This window comes from Podarcis liolepis (genome assembly GCF_965112155.1).
Source record: "Podarcis liolepis genome assembly, chromosome: 2".
NCBI classification, from domain to species: Eukaryota; Metazoa; Chordata; class Lepidosauria; order Squamata; family Lacertidae; genus Podarcis; species Podarcis liolepis.
The window spans coordinates 96,788,149-96,815,306 of record NC_139555.1 but is presented as its reverse complement, the minus strand read 5'-3'; the positions used below and the strand labels follow the sequence as shown (position 1 = coordinate 96,815,306).

The following is a 27,158-nucleotide window of genomic DNA, read 5'->3' as shown; positions in this document are numbered from 1 at the left end:
CGTGTGTAACTTTGACTTTCTGGAGTAATCTCTGTTGCATACATTTTCTTTTTCTTTCTTTTTCTTTTTTTAAAAGAGCATGTTAACTTTGCACATATTACAATGTGACATGTTAAAAGTATTAAAGGTAGACACTTGAGACACAGAAGGTTAAACCTATTTTGAAAATATGTATCTTTTTAATAGGTCTCAGCTACTGGAAGTATTAGAATAAATATATGGTAGGGCTGACATTTGGAGCTCTTTCGTCTCATCTCCTCCGCCCCCTTTTTTCAAATAAAGAAATATCTCTCTTGGAAGACATTTTGTAGCCAGACTTCCTACAAAATAAAAAGTGGAGAGATGTGTGAGAGAGAGAGGATGGCAGGAAAGGGAAGTTAAGAAAAGATTCTCTCTCCCACATTCAGTTTAATAAAATTAAAGCAATTTACGTAATATTGATATGTCGATATGTTTTTTCAATAATTTCCCCCCTGCAATTTAAATAAAACTCTCATCACTTCAAAAATTATAATTATATGTCTTCCTCCCACTTTGAAAATGGCAGAAGGTGCTCATTTGCAGAGTTCTACTCTTCAGATTTTCCCTGAGAATAGAAATGTCATGACTCAGTTAACAATGCTTTATTATTCACATTGATCTTTTTTTATAGTGTTCTTTATCTCAAAAACATTGTAAATCAGATAGCTTCCTCCCACTCTTTTGTTCATTTGCAAATTTTTATTATTCTCGTTTAAGAAAGCAATGGAGTGTCAAAAGTCACTATATATTGTTTATATTCTTTTTCTTCCTTTAAAATTACCTTTAACAATAAAAAAATAAAGCTTAGCATTTAGGGGGGAAATACCTGAATTTTTTAACAAGCACAGAGTTAAGAAAGGAAGGAGTAAGATTTGCAGTAGTGCATGTGTGTGTTTGTGAATGCATACATAACCAGCCCAGCCAAAGACATTTTGCTGCCTGAGGCGAAGAAACATAAGAAGCTGCTATTCACATAATCAGACCATTGCTCTGACTAGCTCAGTATTGTCCACACTGACTGCAAGCAGGTACACACGGCTGCTGCTCACCCTCTTGAGAGCCCCCTGGCTTCTTCTTCTAATGCAAACCTTCACAAACACAACTTATTATGGTGAGGCGCCAGGTCCTTGTCATTCTTTCTCCCCCATTTTGCTATTTTTGGCAAGCCAGGGGTCGGGGTGGGGTCAGGAGGTTATCCTGGCCATGGTGAGCCTCAGAAATAATATTTTCCTCCCACCCCTCAACAGTGAATGAACTTGAGATGCCTGGGGTTGGAGATTGGGAGAACACAGCCCAGCAGATTGAGGAACAGCTGGATATTATTTGGAACACAGCTAGAGGTTATCCTGGAGTGTATATTTTGAATACTTTGAATAATCATTATGTACATAGTTGGCAGACGGAGAATCGGAAATCCTTCTCATTTCTTTTCCTTTTCCATGACTTCTATTTTTTCTTTTCTTTCTGCTAGCTCTATCTATAGTTATGTAAAAGGACGCAGGTGGCGTTGTGGTCTAAACCACTGAGCCTCTTGGACTTGCCGATCAGAAAGTTGGTGGTTCAAATCCCCACAACCGGGTGAGATCCCATTCTGTCCCAGCTCCTGCCAACCTAGCCGTTCGAAAGCATGGCAGTGCAAGTAAATAGGTACCGCTGTGGCGGGAAGGTAAATGGTGATTCCATGCACTCTGGCTTCCATCACGGTGTTCCGTTGCGCCAGAAGTGGTTTAGTCATGCTGGCCACATGATGCGGAAAGCTGTCTGCAGACAACGCTAGCTCCCTCAGCCTGAAAGCGAGATGAGCGCCACAACCCCATTAATTGGACTTTAATTGGACTTAACCATCCATGGGTCCTTTACCTTTTACCCTTATATTTATGTGGGGTTTTTTCCCCCCTACTTCGGGTTAATGAAGATACACACAGGAAGATGATGGATGGAAGATGAAGGGGCAGGGTATGGGGGGACTCCCAGGTGACAGATGGGAGGGCTCGCTTTCCTTTGTGTGGAATAAGGGTTAAGATACAACCTTAAAGAGATTGTTGCATCTTCATGTACCACCACCACCTGAGATACAACATGATAGAGTCCTTTCAGTTGTGGCATCTGGTATTGGAATGACCTCCCCAAGGAAAGATGCCTGGCTTCATTCCTGCTTTTTTTAGGTTGTGAAGACAATTTTCAAGAAGTTTGGCTTTACTGTGAATTGTGTTTCTGTTTCAAAATCCTTGTGTTGATTGCTGTTTAATTTATATCTTTTAATTTTATGTTAAATCTGTTTTCTATTTTGGATTATATTGTCTTGAACGCCCTGTGGAATGCCCTCCCACCGGATGTCAAGGAAATAAACAACTATCTGGCTTTTAGAAGACTTCTGAAGGCAGCCCTGTTTAGGGAAGCTTTTAATTTTTGATGTTTTGTTGTGTTTTTGATATTATGTCGCAAGCTGCCCAGAGTGGCTGGGGAGGCCTGGCCTAAGTCTGACTGTAAAGAGGTGCAAGGAAGTTGCAGCAATGAGAATTCCTAGTGATTTCCTTGTTCCTCCTCTGCCCTGGGCAAAGTATCTTGCTGGTGGGCTGCAGTGACAGCACCCTGAAGCTTGCTGAAACCATCTATCCTGAATGTGCAAAACTGGGCTGAAAAATCTAATGGGAAACTTAGCAGTTGCTCACAGCGCAGGCTTGAAATTGTCTTAAACTAGGCTTTGTTTCGTTGTGTGATACGTATATGTCTGGCTGTGGTGTGCTTATTTGACAGGAAGTAGTCCTTCCAAGGACCTCTCTAAGAGGAAGGTGTACCAGCTTCTTACTGGAAGAAAGGCGTCTCTTAAATTATGGCCTGTATAGAGCTGTAACGCCAAGGGAGAGTCATGCATAAGATGTAACTCTGCTTCTGTATCAAAATTAGGCAAAACCCACCTTTATTCCCACTTGAAAAGAGGGATCTTGCTCTCCCTCTCCCTCTTTTGGTATCTGCTATATATTCAAAGCAAGCACTTTTTGCTGTCAGTATACTGCTATTGTTCACGACTCCAAATGTATTAAAAACACAAGGGCATTTTACGATGTGTATTGTGCACGAGAAATATTGTTACATGACAAGCTCCAATTGGCAAGTGAAAAGAGGTTTTATTGAAGGAAATCGCAGCAGCAAACAGTGAACTATGCAGAATAATGGTAATTGTTCCTTTAACATTGGCAGCACACGTTCACTTAATATGACTTGTTCCTCTGTCTCTGCCTCATCAAGACCCAGAGGACCTGTTAGACAAGCAGCCAGCCACCTCTCTCTGGGATCAAGCTGTCAATGCAAACTTGCTTTCTTTTTCTTTCTTCGAGCTAAGCTATACCCCCAGAGCTCCCAAAGCTTTTCCTGACTGAAAGCTTTTCTGAAGAAAAAAAAATTTTTTTTTAAGCGAGCTCTGTTCTAAATTACATCACATGAGCACTTCTGTTCAGATTGACAGAACAAAAGAGGTGTGTTTGGAAAGGGGGAGGGGGGTTCCAAAAATATAGCCTGAGTTGCCTCCATTTCGCCGTAGGATTTGCTTCGTTGCAGCTGATCGGGGAGGTTGTTGTGTTAGACCTGCTTTACAAACAAAAAGTCCAGAATGGAAGTGTGGAATTAGTCAAATAAAAGTAACCAGGTTCCCTACTTTATAAAAGACAGCCCTATATTTTAATAGCTATTGATGGGCTGGGCTGGTCCATGTCCAGTTTAAAGGGAAAGAACCGTAAGAAAGTTAGAGCAGAGGCCTTGCAGATTGAGCTGGAACACAGATTACCTGGTCACCCTCTTCCCCACTATGATGAGATGCACTGCATTTCTGTTTAAATTATGCTAATGATTTATATATTTGCATGATATTTATACAATTGTAAGATGCCATTCCTATGCAAATCTGCATCCACTTTGGTCCTCTCTTGGGGCGATTCGTAAGACACACACATGCAGGACAGTGCAGTCCTGGAAGTTCTTGGTTCACATCTTGCCTCTGCTATGAGCACAATGGGTGATCATCAGTTGGTTTGAATGTTACTTAAAAGAGTTGTAGTTTAGACTAAGGGCATAATCCTAACCCTAGATCTGCCACGTTAGGGTAGCTCAGCCAGCAGGTTCCTGACTCAGCTGGGCTATGTTGGTGTAAGACACCAACCTCAGCTCAGCCAGAGATACGATAGCATGACTCTTTCATCGTAGATCAGCCAGGGCTAAACTGAGACTAGCAGATCTTACACTGTTAAGCCTTGAAAAATTGGCCATTCTGTTTCCTCTCTGCCATTTTAAAGGCTTGTTTCCCCTCTACCAAACTTAGGTCAACTCAGTCAGCAGTAGAGCAGCAATCCTGCTGCTGAATCAAGTTTGGATCTGTTATACTTTGCATCAGTTTAAATTAAACAAGCATAAATTACACTGGCTTTGCATATTGCTACCTCATGGTGTATTTCTGCACACACACAACCTGAGAGCACGTCTTATTCAGTTTAGTAGAGTTTTGTTATCTGTTCACAGATAGCACCTGTTAGACTATTGTGATGTGCTAAAACATGGGGTTGCCGGTGGAAACTGTTTGGAAACACTTAAATTCACCTCTAGTTTGCACTTTATGCTTAAAATCTGCAGTTACTTTGGTCTCCAAGAGGTTGGGAAATAGGGTTGGTCAATCATAGAATCATAGAAGCATAGAATCATAGAGTTGGAAGAGACCACAAGGGCCATCGAGTCCAACCCCCTGCCGAGCAGGAAACACCATCAGAGCACTCCTGACATATGGTTGTCAAGCCTCTGCTTAAAGACCTCCAAAGTAGGAGACTCCACCACACTCCTGGGCAGCAAATTCCACTGTCAAACAGCTCTTACTGTCAGGAAGTTCTTCCTAATGTTTAGGTGGAATCTTCTTTCTTGTAGTTTGCATCCATTGCTCCGTGTCCGCTTCTCTGGAGCAGCAGAAAACAACCTTTCTCCCTCCTCTATGTGACATCCTTTTATATATTTGAACATGGCTATCATATCACCCCTTAACCTCCTCTTCTCCAGGCTAAACATGCCCAGCTCCCTTAGCCGTTCCTCATAAGGCATCGTTTCCAGGCCTTTGACCATTTTGGTTGCCCTCCTCTGGACACGTTCCAGTTTGTCAGTGTCCTTCTTGAATTGTAGTGCCCAGAACTGGACACAGTACTCCAGGTGAGGTCTTGGGAGGGAGGGGAGGGAAGGGGGGGAAGAGAAGAAAAATTACTATGTTTATAAACATGAAGGCTCATCGTACTTTGCAAATCACACCATAGCACCTGGAGAAGCAGGGGTGTCAGGGTATCATGTAAAGGAACAACCCCTCAAAACACAGCTCAAAAGCAGCCTTCAAATTCTCTCACTGGAACAAACCACATTCTTTCTAACCCTCTTCAGCCAGCCAGTCTGTGCTTTGCTTGGGGTTTGGACAGCACAAATGGGGTTGGATGGTCATCAAAGTGCATCTCATGGGATATATTTGAAGATAATAGCAGTTTTTATGGAGCAGAGAAGGTGCAAGAATAACAGTGACAACAGTTTTCAACGTTGTCTTTGCTGGAAACATGGGGGTTTTTTTAGATTGCAGAGTTGAGGAACCCTTTTTATCGATCTCTTGCCTCAAAATCCTACATGAGACTATATTGGGGTTGTTTTTGTGTGTGCCTTTTGTTCATGGGAATGTATTGCTAAAGTCTGTTGAGGAGTACTAGTGTGACAGTTCTCTTGCCATGAATCTACTAGGGATTCTGTGCCAGCGTTTTGTGGGAGGTCTTTGAAATGCCTTTCATGTAGCAATCATTCTCCCCTTTCCTTTGTTGCTCTGAAATGGTGAAGGTGGTATCCTCCCCACCCCCTGCAGCTGTTCCTCTTTAGAGTAGATACTAGATGGTCCAAGGTTTTGAAAATAAATGGGAAGACTCTTCATTGCTTGGTCTCCAATTTCTGTTCAGAGTTCAGAGCCGACATTCCAATGTCCCCTCTCTCCATAGTAGTTCTGAGGCTTAAGATATCACAGGGGACCCACTGTGAGGGACTGCCTGGACCTTGAGGAGCAGTGAGTGGATACTGATGAGTGGGCACTGGGAAAAGGGGGCTTGGAGACTGACTAGGAAGAAGAGATCAGTTAGCTGGGGGACCCTGTAGTAGCCAGGAGATGAGAGTCAGAGGCAGGAGAGAGAAGCTGCAGGATTGGAGCATGAAGAACAGGTGGCAGCGGAGGGAGAGAAAGATCAGGCTGGTACAGAGTCAAGGGTTTGCACACCTCCTCCTCCTACCCCCACCTCTCCTGCTCCACCGTCTCCCAGGACCAGAAGAGGATCGGAGCAGAAACAGGTTCCCCACAGGTGAAGTATTTGCCTGCTTGTCCACTGCTCAGGTGGGGGAGATACATACAATGAGGTCAGGGTGGGGCCTCTCTGTTGTTGCAACTGCCTCATTGAGTGCACACCTAGGAGTAGCTGGGAGATGTAGGACTGATAAATATCCTTTGACCATTTTTTTTTGTTCATTCCTCACTCTGGACATCCCTTGCCTCGCAGTGCCATGACAACCACCCAGAGAACTTTCTGCAAATAGGAGGCATGTAAATGTTGTAATTAAAAATACAACAAATAAAATATAGGAACAATGTACCTCCCTTGAAATGGGGTGCTGACAAAAAACCGGCAGACCTTAAACAAACTGAAGATTGTGCTGGTTGAGGCTGCTTAGTAAAAGATCAGGAACTCGTTCTAAAAACTGGCACACTGAAGAATACACACAGATTGACACAGAAAACCATCTGCATTCATAGATCTGTGTGGAAGAGTGTCATCTGAGCCTCTCTGCATGAACCAAGATTTATAAGTGACTATTGAAAATACAGTGCTCAGTGGGAACACACACAAACACACATATACCCAGATCAATTATTATGTGATTTTTTGTCTGCTTAAAGATTCATTCATTCTTGTTCATGGGGGAAAGAACACGTATTTCTGGTGTATTGCTTTTGCTTCACAAGCAGGCTGCATCACTAACTAAAGGCTGCTTTCTCCATGGATCAAAATATCAGCATTCCACCTTGAGCGTTCTATGATGCTCCAAATTAACCAGTCACCTGTATCCATTCAAAATAATGTGTGAGGGCTCAAACTGCATAGGGCAGAGCTTTCCATACTGTGTGTTGTGACATGTTAGTGTGTCGGCGGCAGTGTGTAGGTGTGTCACGCGAACACTCCTCGCGCTCTTATAACGGGTTAGTTTAAACCCCCCCCCCCAGTTTGCTAGTAAAACTGCATTACTGTGTTACGAAATGATGCATGTCTAAAAAGTGTGTTGCCAACTTGAAAAATTTGGAAAGCTCTGGTACACTGCCCCCAGTAATCCCATGCATGTTGGCTGGTTCCACAACCATTTCACTAAAGAAAATCTTGCAGGAAGATTTTGAACTTGATTAGAATCCTGAGTGCTCAGTGTTTCCAATCGCAGAGATTGGGTTTCATGCTCAACTGAATGTGGTTAGATGGAATTCCACTCCAGACTTACTTGGGTCTTGTCCTATCTTGGGCTACAGCTACCTCCTGTTATCACCAGCTTGGGCACCTTCTTCCATACCAGCAACCCCAGGCCTTTCGACTGGGGCAGGGGCGGGATGCAGTTGTCACTGAAGTACTGGTGGGCTTGGGCTGCTGCACAGTGGTGAGTGGGTGTTCGCCACTGTGTTTTATTTATTTATTTTAAAATTAGCGTGGTTGCATATTTTGTAACATTGGGAAGTGCCCTGGGATCGCGATGAAGAATCCTCTCCAAATTCTGTAAATAAAGCCACCATTTTAGAGATTTTATTATTTTATTACCATTTTATTATTATGTGTACTATTGAGAAATGGAAGGGTTTTTGTTGTTTTTGTTCAAAGAGAGCAATTTGTGTCTGCCCCAGGTCCTGATAAAAAGGCTTGAACCCTAGGGTTTTTTTTTCTTCCATTCATGCAATGGTGGGGGGGGGGGCAAGTGGTGTCAATTCTTCTCTTCATCTGCAGACCAATACATCCCACATAATTCCTAAGTGTTTCCTTTTCCAACTCCCAGAAATTGTGGTAGGGGCACAGGAGAGAGGGAGGTGAACTCAACTTAATTCATGGAGGAGAAGTTAGGATCGATACCACTTTGTGTGGAGTGGTTCTTTTCTTTGTTTCTAAATTCAGTAGAAACAACATTTGATATTCTTTACACCAACATTATTTCCTGTTATGATTTTTACTAATGGTGCGTTCATAAGAAGTTCAGAACAGAGAAAGGGTTACCGCTGTATGTTAGCATGTTAGCATTTTAGATATAAAGAACGCTTCAGCTGGGAAAATTAAGAATTAGTTAATTGGTTACAGAGCTTTAATTAAAGGTTACATATGGACTACTTCATATTTTTATTCTCTGTAACCAACTGGCAAGAACTAAACTTCTGTGCCACAAATTAGAGCACAAGCTTGTTATTCTTTAACCTGCAGAAACAGTGCAGGTTGAATGTAATATATTTTATGTTTTGCGTGTGCTTTTCCCTTTCACTGTATCCACATCCAAGTCACAGGTAAGGTGATTTATATTTAATAGGAATCTTATGGGACCATCAAAAAGGGCATTTATTTGCTACTGAAATATCAATTAAGATAATATGCAAAGTAATACAGTAATCAAATAAACCTGATGGATAACATAAACTTTCTCCCCCCCCACACACCCCCAAAGCTGCACAGGCATGCTAACAAATCTATTTGATCAATATATGGGATGTAAAAAAAGGAAAGGAAAAGAAAAGACAAGATTGACTGATGAATAAAATGAAACTGACACAAATAGGCTGACAGCCAGTTTCAAGTCTCTTTAGGGCAAATGCAATTAACTTAGAATAATAGACTCAAATTTGATGGTTAGAAATGCATTTTTATTAACAATCACAGCCTGAATCATTATGTGAGCTTATGAATAAAATTGTACTTATATTTAGCATATGTGTGTGTATATACATATATCAAAGTATATATTAAGAAAAGGAGAGAACATTGTTTTTAAGCATCAGAATGAGAGGGGGGGGTGAAGAAACCTGATGAGATTTTAAATAAAGATACATATACAACCATATCTGTAAATATAGCAAGTATATAAGGATGTGGCGCTTAGATATACAGTATAGCATAGATCATCACCTCCCGCCAGCCAGCTAGTCCCCCAAACTCCTAGGCCTTTTGGGATATAGATCTGCAATCAGGGTTTTTACCAATTTCATTCTGAAGAAGAGAAGTCATTACTAGAAAACTATGCTCATTCTCTTTAGTTTAATAGCTTTTTAAAATGATTCATTTAAGGAAGAAAAGATTAACACTATATTTACCAAGTGTTTTATTTCTGCTAGCAATGCCATCACAGTGACATTTTGAAATCTATATTTAAACTTTTTCTTTCCTTTTCTAAAAAGTAGTGGAAGGATTGGTAGTGTCGACATTTTTTTCTATGGCATGTTTGTCATTGGACCCTATTTGCACAAATAATGTTGTTCTAAAACAAAAAATGATGGATGTGAGAATAATAAGAGAAAGACGATATGGGCTGAATATGATGTGATATTCAGGGTATAATCTTCAGGATATGACTGTGGGTTGACGCAAAGGTGTGCCTACATTTTTTTTCATCTGGTCATAGCTACTTGTACTGCAGCAGAAGTTACTCTTGAGGATCCTTCTCTTTTCAAGGGAAACCTTTTAGATAGAGGGTGAAAGTAGCTCTGCTAGAAAGGAGGGTGGGATGTGATTATGGGTGTCAAGTCTTTACAGGATTCCAGGAATTGGGATTCCAGGATCCAGAGAGAGCTGGCTGCCGGTCCAAGGGGGCTATAAGCAGGTGTATGGTCTCAGAAGGGGAGAAGTTCCAAAACTGCAATCAAGGCTCAGATGGACTGGAAGCAAGTTTGCAGTCAAAACTAGACATGGTTAAGTTCCAGAGCAGCAGTCAAGGATCTGGCAGACCAGGAGCAAGAACAGATAAAAAACCAGACAGGCTGGCAACATCCAGAGAAGTAACTAATGGCCATAGGCAAGCGGTTAGGTCTGCCTTCCCTAACTTCCAGGTGTTTTAGACTACAACTCTCTGAATTCCTGACCATTGCCCAATCTCTCCATTTACCTGAGCACCACAATCAGTCATCTGTGGGGCGGGGAGGGCATGAGTCTTTTGCCTGATCTATCCAGATTCTTCTTGTAGTCTTACATTCTCTTCTCCTTGTATGTTGCATTCTTGGAGACAATCATCTCCCACTACACATGGCTAGCGTTTAATCCCTTCAGTAACACCACATGTCATCAAGCCCGAAGTCTTCCATTCCACTAGAAATTTTATAGAGGTGTGAATTGTTTAACTTTTGGATTTCTTCCTTTTGTGCACAATGTACCAGAAGAGTATCCCTTAAAAGCTTAGTCTCTCTCTCTCCCCCCTCCCCCCGCAATTAATCAACTTAAAGGTTATTTCCAAGAGTGAAAGCAGTCAGTCACTTGACTAAATTGCCTTCATTTTCATGTTTACCTGCATAGTACATACGCATAATGTCAGTTTTGTAATTTTAGTTTGCTATAATTTATTATTTACTTACCTTTCTTTGGTAATTTATCACCTGCTCTTCATTAGAATCAATGCTAGAGCAGGATATAACATAAAAATATATAACACGTAATAAAATAAAACAATCTTTTTTAAAAAAAAACCCAGCCAGCACAACAATAAATCAAATTTATATCACAGTGTCATGAGAACAACGAAACATCTAGCCAAATGCCTCAGAAAATAGAAATGTCTTTGCAAGCACAAAAGGAATTGAGCCAGAATGGTTCTAAACTAGTGGCTGATTTGAATACTGTGGGGTGCTGAAGGTTGCATACACACGTTTTGTTCTAGAATCAACGGAGGCTAATTTTTCTATATACACAATCTAGATCCACTGCGTATTTTTTTGCCCCTGAAAAGTGTTTCATAAGAAGTTCGTTTTATTTCAAAAATGAAAGCAGACAGCAGATTGGTTCTGCATTACTCCATAATGTGTCCATTTGAAAGCAGATGGTCCTGTCAGGTCTCCACACCTGCCCAATGGTGTTGTGGGTGGGGGTCTACCATGATCACAATCGCTACTTGCTTCTTCATTCACCTGCAACATGTGCAGGGAGAAAATGATGTTTTCAAATGTGTATTAAGTAACCACACCTATCCATGAGGACGGCAAAATCTAGAACCAAGCTGGATTGAAAGTATCCAGTGGAGAATGAGTGCAGATGATTTCAGACTGAGAAAAACAACATTCTGGGGTCCTATAACGGGGTTAGTTTGCATGGAGCCAAAGTCATAAACAGAGACTGGTGGTGCCTGACTGATTACTTTTCCAAACAATGGAAAAAAGAACAAACCACAGGTGCAACAAAATCACCAACCCAGCACAGAGAGCAAGGTACATCACATCCTTCATTCCGATAACCACCATTCCATTCCATTTGCGCACTTGAGACATTCCCCCTCCCCCTCCACCATCCAAGCTAAATGGTTTCCTAAATAAGCACAAGACCAGGTGTTTCTGATAGAGGAATGGAAATAAATTCTAAAACATCATGTGCAAAATTGGTAATCTCAGCTCATCAGTGCCAGCTACTGAATTATTTTTTTCCATATTAAAAAGAGCAAAGTGTGAGAGACTAGGGTGCACATTTTAAGGCACGCTGCTTAACAGTCAGGTATCGCCACCCCTTCTTAGAAATCTGAATTAGCCTCTGGCATGATTTCTTTCCCCACCCCCCTCCCTCAGTATAATCATGTTGAGACACAAGAAACATAAGGAGAAGCTTTATACAGAGTCAGGATCTTGGTCCTTCTGGCTTGGTATTGTCTACACAAACTGGCAGGAGCTCTTCGGGTTTTGCGGACAGAGCCCCTACCTGTTGGAATGCTGGTCCTTCTTCAGATGTTTAGTCACTAAGTGGTGGCCCTTCAGTTCTTACTCTTGGTTGCAATTCAAAAGTCATTCACATGAGATCCCTGCATTGTAAAGTGTTTGACTAGATGATCTTCAGTGTCTCTTCCAACTCTACAATTCTATGATTCAATGCATCTGAAGAAACAAAGGAAGTCATGTACACACATAGAAATGTCTGTATTTTCACTCCTACATCCCCCTCACTCAACGAGCACAGTTCTCTTGCACACAACTGACTTCTCTGAATCACAGCCTCTGTGAACTCTCTGTGTGATTCATAGCAACAAGCTCTACATCTATCTTGCACAGTTGATATAAGAAAAGGGGCAACCTAGGAATGGTGAGTAAAACAGGATTCTCAAGTTTCTGCTTCCTATGTGTTGATAAGAACCCTGCTGAAGACTTCAGAACAGCCAGGAGAAGGAGAGCAGCAAAAAGCCAGGAGTGGGCAGAAGAAGCATCTGTGCTTCTGGAAAACCCTGTCCCTGCTGCCACTGACTTGGTCTCAAAGATGCCTTGCATGTACAAACAGGCACTTGTGCTTGTGCAAGGCAGCCCTGTTAAATCATTCTGATTTCCCCATTCCCCTAGACTAGAGTCTCCCTTGCCCCCCAGCTCAGCTGCAGGTGCTCAGGACGGAGGAAAGAAGAAAGCTTCACTGTGTGAGTAGAGTTTTGCACCACTCTTCTATGGCTCCCACCCCACATGTTTGCAGCTGCCTCTGCTGTTGCTTCTGCTCCATGGACTTGGTGTCATGCCTTTATTTCTGCTGCTGCCAAGTCTGAAGCGAGAGGCAGTCCAGGGAACAGGGCATCGGAATGGCACCAGAATAATCCACCCCAAGTCCAGCAAACACAAAGCTCTGCACTCGATTAGCCTTTCCTCTCCAGAGAATATGTGGCTTCGCATGTTTTTACGGACGGAAGAAAGACCATAGTGATCATTTGATTCAATGGCTAAATAATACAAAGCATAGAAATCCATCCAGTAATTCTTGAAGTGGAGGGAATTAACATCGCTGAGTGCATCAGTGAACAATGTCAAGCCCAAAGAGTCAACGCAAGGCCAGTTTTGCATCTCACATTTAGTGCTCAATCCCTTTCTTGATGAAGCGAAAGGGGGGGATTTGCTGTTGACTTTGATGGAAGCAGGATCAAGCCCTTTCTTTGCGAGCAGTGACATGGAAGGTGGTGTTATGAAGAATGATTATATTTAAAATAGCTGTGATGTAATATCAATGTCAAGTCCATTATTTAAACAGATGTAAATTTGCTCTGCTCTTGAACTCTGGTGAATTTTGATGGCAATATTAAAGGGATACTATTAAAACTACTTAAAACATCTATTTGTTGGAGAGAAAGGAAGGAGAGAACATGTGTACATGGCATTGGTGGCGACCTGGTTCAAACTGCTTTCTTAATCACTTGCTGCAATTATTTATTTGTAAAGCTTCTTATATTCTAGCAAATTATAATATGAATAAGCAGCTAAAAGAGGAAACAGGAAACATATATAGGATCATGTGCATGTACTTAAAATTAGCTTCTTTAGGACAATGTTTTTCATACATCTGTAGGTCTCCCTCTGTCCAATGAGCTCAGGGAACCGAAGATGGTATTATCCCATTCTGAGCTCGCACAGCTATGGAGCCCACTCTCAGTACCAGCATCTCGTGACTACTAGGCCCCCAAATCCCAGCCAGTTCTACCAGTATTGGGATTTGCCTTGAGGCCAATCCAGTATCTGGTGTTTGTGTCAGCCATTTACATTTCTAAACTATGCCCTTGACATAGTGCCAGTCCATGGCATTGTGGGAAATTACAATGGCTGCCAGGTCCAGCTCACAGCCAGCTCAGGGATGATAGGAACTGGAGTCTTGCAACACCTGGAGCTGAAAGTTCTCCTTCCCTCCCTACAGCAATGTTTGAAGTTAGCATCAACAAAATGATTTGGGAAAGTGGGAAGGGGGACAATGAACCTATGAAAAAAGTTGTTGCCAAACTCCAAACTCCTCATATTCAGATTTTTTCTCATCCATTAAAGTTGGCAGTTCTTTTAAGGATAACAAGCATATATATCTCAGTCCATTATCACAATGTCTTGAGGAAGGGAACTTGCCATTAATAAATGCAGAGCGCATGGGTCAAAAATATCAATATGAAAAATGGAAAATATTTTCAAGTATTACATTAGTGTCAAAACTTCGGCTGATGGAGAAATCTGAGGAAAGTAATGTAGAACAATGGAAAGAGAAGTGGCCGTATTTTAGAAGAGCGCATCGGCTCTCTGCATATCTTGAATTACAAGGCTAATTGCTTGTTTTTGAAAATGCAAATATATACCGTATTTTTTGCTCTATAAGACTCACTTTTTCCCTCCTAAAAAGTAAGGGGAAATGTGTGTGCGTCTTATGGAGCGAATGCAGGCTGCACAGCTATCCCAGAAGCCAGAACAGCAAGAGGGATCGCTGCTTTCGTTGCACTGTGATCCCTCTTGTTGTTCTGGCTTCTGAGATTCAGAATATTTTTTTTTCTTGTTTTCCTCCTCCAAAAACTAGATGCGTCTTATGGTCTGGTGCATCTTATAGAGTGAAAAATGCGGTATATATTTTTAAGGCTAATTGGAGGGAAATGGCGAAGCAGTCACCCCAACAAAACCAAGCTGACTGATGAAGCCCCCAAAGCTTGAGAAGGGAAGGGATGAAGTGTGTGTGAAGGGGAGGGGGAACTGAAGGAATGAAAATGGACACATCTTGCCATCCTTAATAGGGAAGGAAGAATGAAGAATGTAGGTACTTGGAAGAATAAGCAGAGGAAGGGTATTGGGGGAAGACATTGCTGTCTCTAACCAGCAAAGACGAAGGGGTGTGCCTGCAATTCTCCCTGTTGCAGCCACTATCTGCAAGGTACAAAACTTCATGCATTAATATTGTTTATGCTGCATTGTCACTGTGAAAGGGCTCTGTCAGTAGTGCCTGCTGCATTTTCCAGAATTGGCAGCGATACTATAAGGGATATCGAAGTACCCATTTTGTTGCTCTGGGACCCAGACATTTTCCACTGTCTGAGTATTATATACAATGGGACGGAAAGGTACAAATTAAGTCATTTTACGCATAAAACTGTTTCATTTGAAATCTAGTTAAAATTATTTTAATGACTTACGTAAAGTGAAATATCAGGTTTTCCCTTTATTCCTTCTTCTTGGCTTTGGCGTCACGCAGGCATATTAATGATTATTTGTCAAAGTCACACTGTTTGCTTACAAGGTATGAAGGCTTTTTAGACACTATGATGACAGCTTTTGACTCGCTTGATAATATTTGGAGTAAGCCATAAAAGCCAATCTCTGAACGAACAGACCACTTTTATTGGCTTTTAGTCCCATTACTGCTATCATAAGTGGTAAATTGGCCTAATTCAAGTAATGCTGCTGCGTCATACTGGAAAACCACTGCTTAGTTTTCAACTTTATTTATTTTTACATGGTTGTACTTTAAGATATGATGCTTAGAAACTAGTGCATCACAGCCCTACCAGAGGTCCCCTCTGGGGCATGGCTCCTAGCAGCCTGTGAGAAAGTGTGCACTCCTGGGTTGTGGTTCTACAGCTGCACCTATTTTTGTGAATGAAATGTTCTCCGGTATAAAGCGTATTACAAACCCCAGGCAGGAACATATGGAAAGCAGTGCATAAGTCAAGCCAGGACTCCAGTTGCTGCCAAATTATAAGCACAAGGTGGGCTTTGCACAACAACAGTGAACTGTACTGTACTCGATAGGCTGTCCCCCAACTTTGGGCACAGACCAGCAAATGTACAGCTATGGTTCTCTGCAGTGCAGGGGCAGGGAACATTTATCAGCTGCATTCCCTTACGAGCAGCCACATTTCAGTGTGATTTGATGTTTTGTTTTATCCCTTTATATTTTATTGGAAGTCACCCAGAGTGGCTGGGGTAACCCAGTGAGGTGGACAGGTTATATGGAGGAGGAGGAGGAGGAGGAGGAGGAGGAGGAGGAGGAGGAGGAGGAGGAGGAAGAAGAAGAAGAAGAAGAAGAAGAAGAAGAAGAAGAAGAAGAAGAAGAAGAAGTTGTTGTTGATATCCTGGGAAGTCATCTTAAGGAGAGGACACACCACTGCCTCATTCAAGACAGATGGTAGCTCCCTTCTCCATTCAGTCCCTCCCTGGACCCACCCATTCAGCCATATGGCTAGCTCTAACCGTGACATCCAGCTCTGTCTGAATCTGAGTGGTTTTAGCCTCACAAAGTTGTTGCAGTAGGCCTCCCAGGGTGTCAGAACAATGCTCTTTTGGCTAGATGACAAAAGGCCATGTACCACTGAAAAAAGCTCTGCGGGGCGGCTACTTGCAGGTGCAACAGTGCCAGTGAAGTAAGTTTTATTTACCGCCACCATGTGGTGGGCATGATGGTGCAACCTCACCTGCGTTTGGTTAGATTTGGATTGAGTCAGAGTTGGCGTCTGATGCAAAAGTTCACTCTCACACAACACAAACACACAGGAGTTTTATTTCAGACTGGTTTGTTTTAATGGTAAGAGATTAATATCATCTTTATTATTTATAGTCTAGAGAGTAATTCATTATTAAATAATATAAGAAGCCGGGCTACAAATTTACCTCTTAATTATAGATGCGGCAACACTGCTAAATTGTGTTCCTGTCTCCACTAAGTAATCTCTGGAATCTAGCAGAAGAAACTTGGCACCTGAGCCATTCCATCAACGTCGAAAGAAAGTGTTCCCCTTCCTATTCAAACTGCTTGCAGGGTTTTTCCAGCAAAGCTGAAGTGAAGTCTAATTTGTGCTAGTAATTAGTACAAAGATGCATTGTCAGAAAGAAAAAAAAATTGGCCAGAGAACCCCAAAACACGCAACTACTACTTCCCTTGTCTTTTTAGTGGAATGGATTAGATCTCTCTCTCTCATCTATCTATCATCTATATCTATCTATCTATCTATCTATCTATCTATCTATCTATCTATCTATCTATCATCTATCTATCTATCTATAATCTATCTCCTTCTCTGTGTGTGTCAATTTCAGGTTCTTCTTTTACTTTTGTCCTTATATTTGTTTACTTGCTGTTTCTCTTCTTAGATCGCAATTTGCTTTGGGATGCTTACCCGTCAAAAGTGACAAAATAACAGCAACAACAATAGTAGCATCATCAGCTTTGAATCACACATTGCTCCCATAGTGGTGTGTAGTCTATTTCATCCAAATTTCCCATCCTGAAAAGAAAAAAACCAACTTTCAAGCCTCATCTCTGCCAATTTTGAAAATACCATGTCTGTAAATGTTGGAAAGCAATGACAAACCTAGACAGCATCTTAAAAAGTAGAGACATCACCTTGCCAACAAAGGTCCGTATAGTAAAAGCTATGGTTTCCCCAGTAGTGATGTATGGAAGTGAGAGCTGGACCATAAAGAAGGCTGATCGCCAAAGAATTGATGCTTTTGAATTATGGTGCTGGAGGAGACTCTTGAGAGTCCCATGGACTGCAAGAAGATCAAACCTCTCCATTCTTCAGGAAATCAGCCCTGAGTGCTCACTGGAAGGACAGATCGTGAAGCTGAGGCTCCAATACTTTGGCCACCTCATGAGAAGAGAAGACTCCCTGGAAAAGACCCTGATGTTGGGAAAGATGGAGGGCACAAGGAGAAGGGGACGACAGAGGATGAGATGGTTGGATGGTGTCTTCGAAGCTACAGACATGAGTCTGACCAAACTGCGGGAGGCAGTGGAAGACAGAAGTGCCTGGCGTGCTGTGGTCCATGGAGTCACGAAGAGTCAGACACGACTAAACAACTAAACAACAACAACATATCATCTTCTAAGTACTACAGCTTGATAAGTGTACAGAGAGATGTTTTTAGTCTCCTTCCCTGCCCCACAAGCCTCCTAAAATTATCTCCCGAACAATGTGGAATGGGGTGCAGCTATGTCGGAGTACAGTAGCAGTCAGTGGCATTGTCGCCACTCTGACCTCCCCATCTTCCTTTCAGTAAGGTAAAAGGTAAACAACCCCTGGACGGTGAAGTCCAGTCAAAGGCAACTATGGGGTTGCAGCACTCACCTCACTTTTCAGGCTGAGGGAGCCAGCGTTTGTCCACAGACAGCTTCCCGGGTCATGTGGCCAGCAGGACTAAACTGCTTCTGGCACAATAGAACACCTTGGTAGAAACCAGAGCACACGGAAAAGCCTTTTACCTTCCTGCCACAGCAGTACCTATTTATCTCCTTGCACTGGTGTGCTTTCAAACTGCTAGGTTAGCAGGAGCTGGGACAGAGCAATGGGAGCTCACCCCACTGTGGGTATTCAAACCACCAACCTTCTGATTGGCAAACCCAAGAGGCTCAGTGGTTTAGACCACAGCACCACTCGTGTCCCTGGCTCCTCCCAGCAGGCCTCAGCAATGCTGGCGATGGGAGGTCAGTTAAGCGTCATCCTAACCGCTGCTGCCATGCATGTGAAGAATCTTTCACAATGTGGGCGGGAGGAGAAAATTTCCTTCTCCAAACTTCCTCCCATATCTTACTATCCAAGCCTACCATTTAAAAAAAGTTGTAACAGGTAATATCAGGGAACCTGTGTGAAATCCTCAGTTGTAACAGAAATATTCTACTGGGAAGATTAGTTATTTCAGGCCTCCTCTGGTTCCTTGTTCTGCTGGAAATGGCAAGATTACTAAGGAAGGTTAAAGATTTGGAAAGGGCCAAATGTTTTTGAAAATGGGAGCTTAGATGGTGTTTTGATGCAAGCTGAGATGAGGCAAGGCCAGAGAAAAGCACACTGGACAGCTCCATGCAAGGCTCGGGCATGAGAAGAGAGCCCAGATGTTGCTTCAGAAGCAGTTCATTTCAGGACTGAGCCTTATATAGGAGCTACAGCTCCATCTCAGTAGCTGAGATGTGTATCACTACATAATGCATATCATTTAAAAAGGGCCCAGTCATTGCTAGCAGAGGCTTGTTCCTATGGAGCGGGGAAGACTTGAGTTGTCTTTGGGCCAGAGGGGTAGTGGTCATGCGCACGCCTTGCAGAAGTATTCCCAGTAGGGCTGGCCCCGAGGGGAATCCCCCCTCCCACTGGTTCCTAGCCACAAAGAAGGGGAGTCTGGTCCCAGGGTCTGGAAGATTTTCATAGGGACCGTGGCCATATCCCCATCTGTACCCTGGAGCACTGAACCTGATCAGGAGTGGGGAGGGTGGAGGCACTACGGTGGCCTTTTTGCATTTCTAAAAAACCACACACACAAAGGAGACAAATTTAGCATCGGGTGTAGTTTGGCTCAGAGCCTGGGAAAGGGAAAGAAAAGGGAAACACGAGAACCTATGGGCAGTATAACCAACAAAGCAAGTGTAGGGACTTCCATTTGTGCAACGAGACTTCCGCTTTGTCTCTGATTCCCATACGCCCATGCGCTCCCACCCTCCACCAGCCCAGAACAAATTTAGGGGGCATGCGACAGTAGAGCATGTTGAATTATTCAGTTTTCAAATTCCCAAATGGAGGGGTGCGATGAAGTTGTAACATGACTTAGGAATTCGAAAGATATTTTGGTCAGATTAATATAATTTAGTTTTGCTTGGTAAATAAATTGTGTGTAAAATTGCATAGAAATCATGAAAAATGATTGCCAAGTACTTGAAGTTGTTGTTGTTGTTATTTAGCATTACTTGACATTTTCAGAAGGTAAGATTATTGTTATTTTGATTTTCTGGCAGTAGTTTATATGCTGCTTCATCAGACGTAGACTTACCAAGCTAAATGTTCGCCAATCACATAAATAATAGCATATTTGAATTCCTCACATCCAATGCATGTTCCAGCCATGCAAAAGCACAAAAGAGGTGGCTGAGGAGAAAGTGCAGCCTGGGGAGAGTCCTGACAGTTCCCTACCCATGCTGTAATTCCTGAGCTGTTCAGTGAGAGTTAAAGGTAAAGGTACCCCTGACCGGTTGCGGCGTTCTTCTTGCTTTATTGGCCAAAGGAGCCGGCATGCAGCTTCCAGGTCATGTGGCCAGCATGACTAAGCTGCTTCTGGCGAACCAGAGCAGCGCACGGAAACGCCGTTTACCTTCCTGCCAGAGTGGTACCTATTTATCTACTTGCACTTTGACGTGCTTTCAAACTGCTAGGTGGGCAGGAGTCAGTGAGAGTTAGATGGAGTCAAAAGAGTTTTAAGAATGAAACATTATTTAAAATAGACAACCAGTATTGGGAAGTTATCAGGATGGACAGCACAGTTGGCTGGCTGGTGCTGTCCTAACAGAAGCATTTCCTACACCTCCCTAGTTACTGTAACATTGTTTCTCTGAGTGCATTTGAAATCCTTCCCTTCCCAGGAGATTGCATTGCAGAGTTCAAGAGCCACTCAGCTTATAAAACTGCAATTAATAGCAGCAAGCTGGAAGTATGCTACATTTGATAGACTCTGTGCCCACTGGAAGGGAGTCTTTAAATCTGCTTTTTTACAACTTAAAGGAAGGGTTGCATTGATTAATTCACTTGATCATAGGCCCGAAGCTGACAAGGCATCTTCCAGAGATTTTAGCCCTCTGGGATTGGCATCATCACTTTTCGGTCACATTTTGCCCTGCTCTTTAAAGTGGAGAGGAGTCACCTAAGGTTACACAACTTGTGTTTTAAATATTTTACCTGACGCCCCCATGCATAAGTAACTCTGCCACTAGCAATCTTTTGCTAAAATACATCTCTGCTCCAAACTTCAGTTAACTAAGAAAGCAAGCTGGTTTAAAATGAGGAAAAGACCTGGCTCTTTCCTCTGAATGACTGGCTCCAAAAAGCTCCAACAGTGTCCACAGGTCACCACATTTTGTCAGGAAGGGTCATAGCTCAGTAGCAGGGCATCTGCATCGCATGTGGAAAGTCATAGGTTCAATCCCCAGAATCTCCCCGTACGGCTGGGAAAGAGTCATTGTCTTATTGAGCTAGATGGATCAATGATAAAATAGCTTCTGGTGTTCATATGTAAAAATCCCAACGCTACTGGTCCTCCTGAATTTTCTACTGCATGCCCTCCTTTAAAATAGCATAGGTGTGCCTTCCATGTGTGGTTGGACTATACCCTCCATAATCCCTGGTCATTGGTCGTGGTAGCTGGGGTTTATGGTAGTTGTATTCCTACAACATCTGGAAGGGAACACTTTGCTTGCTCCTGGAATAACACATGCCAATGCTTTGTTAGGAGACGGACTACCTAGTCTCAAAACACCTAGTCTCTATAATTTCCCCCATTTAGAATCTGCTCTTCCAGCAACAGCAGCTTGTGCCGATGGGAATTCAAAGGGCTTAACCTTGGCTGGATCGTGTCCTACATTTGTTGCTCCTCTCCCTCTCCCTCTCCCTCTCCCTCTCCCTCTCCTTCTCCTTCTCCTTCCAGGGGCTGATGCTACTGGAATCAAATATCAAACAACCTCCTCGAAAAGTTCATGGCTCTGTCTTCGGCTCAGCATTTCCTCCACGAATGAAACAGGTTGTGACCTTATAGCCAATAAACACTTAATGGATACATTATAAAGATCACAACCTCTTACTAGTGCACACAATGATGGCACTCGCAGCACATAACGTATTATTTTGCAAAATGTTTTGGAAGCTCTGAGGGCGCAAGGCACTATATAAAGAGAGCTACTACGCCATATCTTTATGGCATATTTCTTCCACTGTGTGGTTCATGGTTGTTGTTTTTAGAAGGCACAAGTAATCAATACAAAACCAGGAATAAAAATAACTTTCCTTTAAAATTGGATGCTAAAAGAACATACTGCTTTCTTGCTTTTGCAGACAGGATCAGGTTCTACTATGCAACTCACTCTTTTTGCTGAGAGACCTGAAAACTAATATTTTTAAGTGGTGCGGAGCACAAATAAATAAACATAAAAACCATTAATAAAACATTGGGGCAGCAGAGAGGGGAATCCTGTTCATCTTTCTGCTAGCTGCTTCATAACACACCCAGTGCCCCCAAATCGTCTGGTTCTATCCCTGCCTTCACATTGATGACTGGTAGCTTGCTGTCTATAGAGAAGCCAGAACTGCATCTCCCTTTCCCATCACACCACAGAACTATGGGAACAGCCAAAGCTTAGAGGTGGAGCATCTGCCATTTATGCAGATATCCCAGGTCCAATCGCCAGCATCTCCTCGTAGACCTGGATACATCCCCTATCTGAAACCCTGAAGATCTGGGTGGACCAATCTCTTATTCAGTATGTTCCTAAAACAAGTCATATGTGTTTCAAGACCAATAAGCCCAAATCAGCCTCTGTTCACCTAGGATTAGGCATCCAGGAAAATCTTCCAGGTAAGAAACTCTGGTACCCAGAGGCGGTACACTGCACATTTCATGTTACAAACTAAGCAAACTGAAAACATCTACGTGTTACTGATGACCACTCTGATCTGCAATGCTAAGAGGGCTGTACATTCATCAAGGGTGGGGGGACCAACAGTTCAAAGGAGTTCAATGTGGCATACGTGGTTCTACACCTCCACAGCAACCTGTGTGGTAGGTTAGGCTGGCAGACAATGGCTGACCAAAGGTTACTTTGTGAGCTTTATGGCTGAGTGGAGATCTGAACCCTGGTCTCCCAGGTCTTAGTTCAATATTGTAACCACTAGACCTTATTGACCTGTTTTGGGGCACCATCAGCAGCAGATTCCCATGGGCTGCACTTCCCATTGGCACAGTGAAAGCCCCTACAGTGGTGGAGTCCCCTGCCGGTGGGCAGGCCCCTCTACCAAATGCTATTCCCCCTCCAGTAGCAAAGATAATGGGAGTTGCTCTCTTAGTTAGTATACCTACTGCACAGGAGTAATTGCACTAACAGCACTGTAGCAAAAACAAGAGACACCTGTGGCATTTTGAAGACTAGATTTTGTCTACGGTGAAAGGCAGTCTATACATACTGGCAGTGCTGGATTTAAGTATAAGCTAAACAAGCTATAGCTTAGGGCTCCACTCTCTTGGGGGGCCCCAAAAACCTAGATGTACATTTCCAAAATATAAGATAAAAAACAAATAAAATAAAACCTACATACAGCAACAATGTTTTGTGTTGTGTAGGCTCCTATGATGTACCGTATTTTTCGCTCTATAACACGCACCCGACCATAACACGCACGTAGTTTTTAGAGGAGGAAAATCCGTAGGCATGCCACCCGTAGGCATTTCCTCCATAACACGCACAGACATTTCCCCTTACTTTCTAGGAGGAAAAAAGTGAGTGTTATGGTGCAAAAAATACGGTAAGTAATGGGCCCCGCCTGCTATATAAAGGGCCCCATTACCTTCAGTAGCTTAGGGCCTCATCAAACCTAAATCCGGCCCTGCATACTGGAAATAAATAAATACATTGTGGCATTACTTTTCATAGACAAAAGACGTTTTCATACTATGTGCACCATGGACGTTCAATGCTGCTGCCTGCAGTTTACAACTAGGATAGCGCTGTCATCCTCTCAGACTAAATGTGTTAGTCTTTTGGCAGCCACAGTTTAAAACTCTGTCGTTTCCATTATCATGCAGATGCGAGAACAACATGCAGCTATGTCGAAACATTGCGTATTTTTGAGACAAAACATGTTCTTCTCCTTTGCTCCTTCTAATTCTAATGTATTTTTCAAATGAATCTGAGCAACAGCAAACCAAATGCCACCAAGACATGCATCCATCTTCCATTAAATCTTTTAATGTCATTATTTGCATTCCAGCCATAAACTATTGCCAAGCATAATTTCGCAGATAGCATTTCTTTTTCCTGTATCCTTACTTTATGTCAGATGCTTCAAAAATTCATTTTGACTGATGGGTGGCACCTATGGCTAACATTTATATCACTATATCTAGAAACTAGGCCCACTTCCAATGGGGCACCTGAAACGTTCCTTATTTATTTTTTTACTCAGGATGAAAAATTTTATTACTTAAAAACAGGACTCTCTAAACTTTAGGCCAAGCCCCAGAATAAGCAAAATGCACTTGCCACTGCTGTGGAGTTAGGAGTTAAGCACTGTTGAATTAGACTCTCTTGTGGAGTATTACTGTTATTAGGAAGTATTTCCAGTGATAAACAGTACAACTCACCTTCCTTCAACAACGTTGAAGTATTTTGCTGGTCATTTTCAAAGCTCGGTGTTGTTCTAATTTTCACTTTATCTGTCTCTGCTTCTGACATCTACATGGTGGGAAGTAAGATAGTATCAGTAAGTTTGAAGTTTGAACATGGTGGAAACAATCCCTGCAAAGTTAAAACACTTTATGCCTCAAAGATTTCTCTACTCAAAATTCCATTGAGCTCTGCAGTGCTTACTCTTCGGTATAGGACTAAAGACTTAATTATATCCCATTGTAATCCATGCAATGTGCAGTGTAATCCTAAGCGTGTCTACTCAGAAGTATGTCCCACTCGGTTCAGTATAGTCTCCTCCCTAGCAACTGTGTTTAGGATGGCAGCTGTACAGCACAAGCTTATTTCTGCATGTCTACTCAGAAGTAAGCTCCAATGAGTTCAATGGGACTGACTTTCAGGTATGTGCATACAGGACTGCAGCCTTAAAAGAATTTAGCTTTGGGTGGGTTTTTCCCATTCTCTATATTTATATACTAAGACGTTTGTGCCATGTTAAATAAAGCACATTCCCCCTTATTTTTCTAAAGATGCTGTATGCTGTAACATCTCTTGCATTAAACCAATATGCCTTTTCGCAGCGCTTTATTAATATTACATGCGTTCTTCGATGGCACTCCTATCAATTTCACGTTGAGTTGTATTAATAATACTTACGAGTAAATTACAGCGCGCAGATCTGCCGTGCTTGGGTAGGATGTACCCCTCTGCCTGCTTAATGTGATTCTAAACAGCAATAAAGCAAGCTATTAAGCTGCTCACAAATAAATATCAATAAAGAGAAGTTTAGCTAAAGTGTAACCAAAATTTTCTTTACTACCACCCCCAGCCATTTATCTCTCCTAATGAAAATCACCAGCCCCCAAAGCATGAAAAATTACAGTACCTGGGAGTGTTATGTGTGTACATTAGCCTGCTGAGTATTATCTGGATTTCCTGTTGTAGTTTACCTCCACGGATAGCTAGGAAAAAACAATAACACTGGGCTGTCCAGTCTTCTTCTAATTGATTTTCATCCTCTCAGAGTCCAATTAGCTCAAACATTGCCATAGGATTACTTGTACATTCCAAGCAAAAGAGGTGAAGATAATGAGGTCCAGGAGCCTTTGCTCAGTCTGCAGCCTCCCAGGTTGTGTAATGTCCAGCATTCCCTTACACTGACAAAACTAAAAAGATGAGCACGGCAGTCTCTCTTTCCTCGGCTGTGTAGTGTCAGATTTGACTTGCAGCCAGAATCAGCCAACTTAGTGCTAAAATGATTTTTTTTTAAAAAAAAAAAAATCTTTTCTAGTTTAAAAGTTGGGTTTTGAAGAAACTACATAACAACGCTAAGAACAGTCCAGACCAAAAACTGCAATTCATCTGGCAGTGATTCTGTATAAAGGAAGAGACACGTGATCAGCTGTGCCCAATCTGAACGTTGTTGACCACTCGTGGAAGCTGTGGCCCTCCTTGAGAATGCTGGACTACAGTTCCCATCATCCCTGACTATTGACCGTGCTGTTGGGGGGTCATGGTTCAGCAACATCTGGAGGCTCCTGTTCAGCAACGCCTGGAAGCTCCTGTTTTCACAAAGTAAAAAATAAAAGTAAATGAAATGGGTGATATTTCTTTGAACAGCTATCTGAAAAACAAAAGTCCTGATCAAGTCAAGTATCAAGCTGTTGTATATTTGCACGACACCACTGAAATCAAGGCTGGACCTGGATTATCTGCAAGCCTTCCATGCAACCAGTATGACTAAAGGTGTGTATACAGTTAGTTCCTGTTTTGAGAGGAAGTGCTTGAAAGGGGAACTTCCTATAGAAGTGTGTGGGAGGAGGAAGCCGATGTGGGCCTGGGGGCTAATAATAATAATAATAATAATAATAATAATAATAATAATAATAATAATACCCTGCCCATCTGGCTGGGATTCTCCAGCCTAGGAGAAAGCAGGGTTCCCTGTCTACTATACTTCAATAAAGCTGTTCATGTTTGAGTTTACCAAAGCAGCTGGAGTTTGTTTCTAAGAAAGGCAGCCCTACTGGTCAAGAAGGCAGATGGGTGTGAGGCTTGGATGGAACCATTGTCAGTCACATGAGCAGGAAGGGGCTTACAGAGAGTCCATCTAAGCAGTCCGGTTGGAGAGCTTCTCAATGGTTGCAGATGGGATGGTTCTTTTACCCCCACAGCTCAAGGACTTTCCTGAATTTTGTGGGCTAGTTTAGGGGGCTGCACAAGTGGACTTAAAAACTAGCTTTGTGGTGCTTCTCTCCTCTCACTTCTTTCTAGTCTCTGCACCTTTGGCAAAATAATAATAATAATAATAATAATAATAATAATAATAATAATAATAGGCAATAGTGGGGTTGTGGAGGTTGAAAGCACACCTTTTGCATTTCAAGAATTATCCAAACAAAAAGCCTTTTGGCTCAGCGCTATTAAATCCAATTAGCATATTCAACCCATACCTATTGCACTCTGGACAGAAAACTGGAAGCCAGCAATGGGTATCCTTCTTACTGAACAACTGCATCGAAATCTAGCCAATCGTGATTCATCTTATGGATGTAGGTAAATTGGCTGGGGGCTTTATTCTGTGAACTGCCCTGAAACCCCCGGGTATAAGGAGGTATATAAATTAAATAAATAAATAAATGATTTTAAAAATAAAAAATTAAAGCTGAAAATTAAATGAGACTTAACAGGTTCCAGTTATAATAATGTTTGGCTGCTTACAAAAAACTATTCTGCTTCAGTAGCAGAGTCCAATATGTTGCACCTAACTATCTATTGTCCAGTTTCTTCCCCTTCTCCTCCTGCTTGCATTAGGCTAGTCTCTTGTGATCTGTGATGACTCTTTGAAGGTCAGGTTCAAGGTCATATATAGTGGACTGCTCTTACACCTTGTTTGAAATTCAACGGGAGCTGGATCAAGTGCAGCCAAACAGAAAGCAAGTACCAATTCTCCTTTGCAAGATGTGA

General features: G+C 42.3%; 1 protein-coding gene across 1 annotated transcript in view; it reads right to left on the bottom strand.

Moving 5' to 3' along the window:
• MDFIC2 (MyoD family inhibitor domain containing 2) overlaps window positions 1-25,165 on the bottom strand; it is a gene marked incomplete at its 3' end in the record, with an annotated part of 47,136 nt that extends 21,971 nt beyond the window's left edge. The window contains exons 1-3 of the mRNA XM_083493542.1: window positions 25,078-25,165; window positions 24,142-24,239; window positions 4,649-4,680 (exon numbers count right to left, since the gene is read on the bottom strand). Coding sequence (XP_083349668.1) covers window positions 4,649-4,680; window positions 24,142-24,239 — 130 coding nt within the window. The 5' untranslated portion in view covers window positions 25,078-25,165. The remainder of the gene's footprint in view (window positions 1-4,648; window positions 4,681-24,141; window positions 24,240-25,077) is intronic.
• Window positions 25,166-27,158: the final 1,993 nt, after the last annotated feature.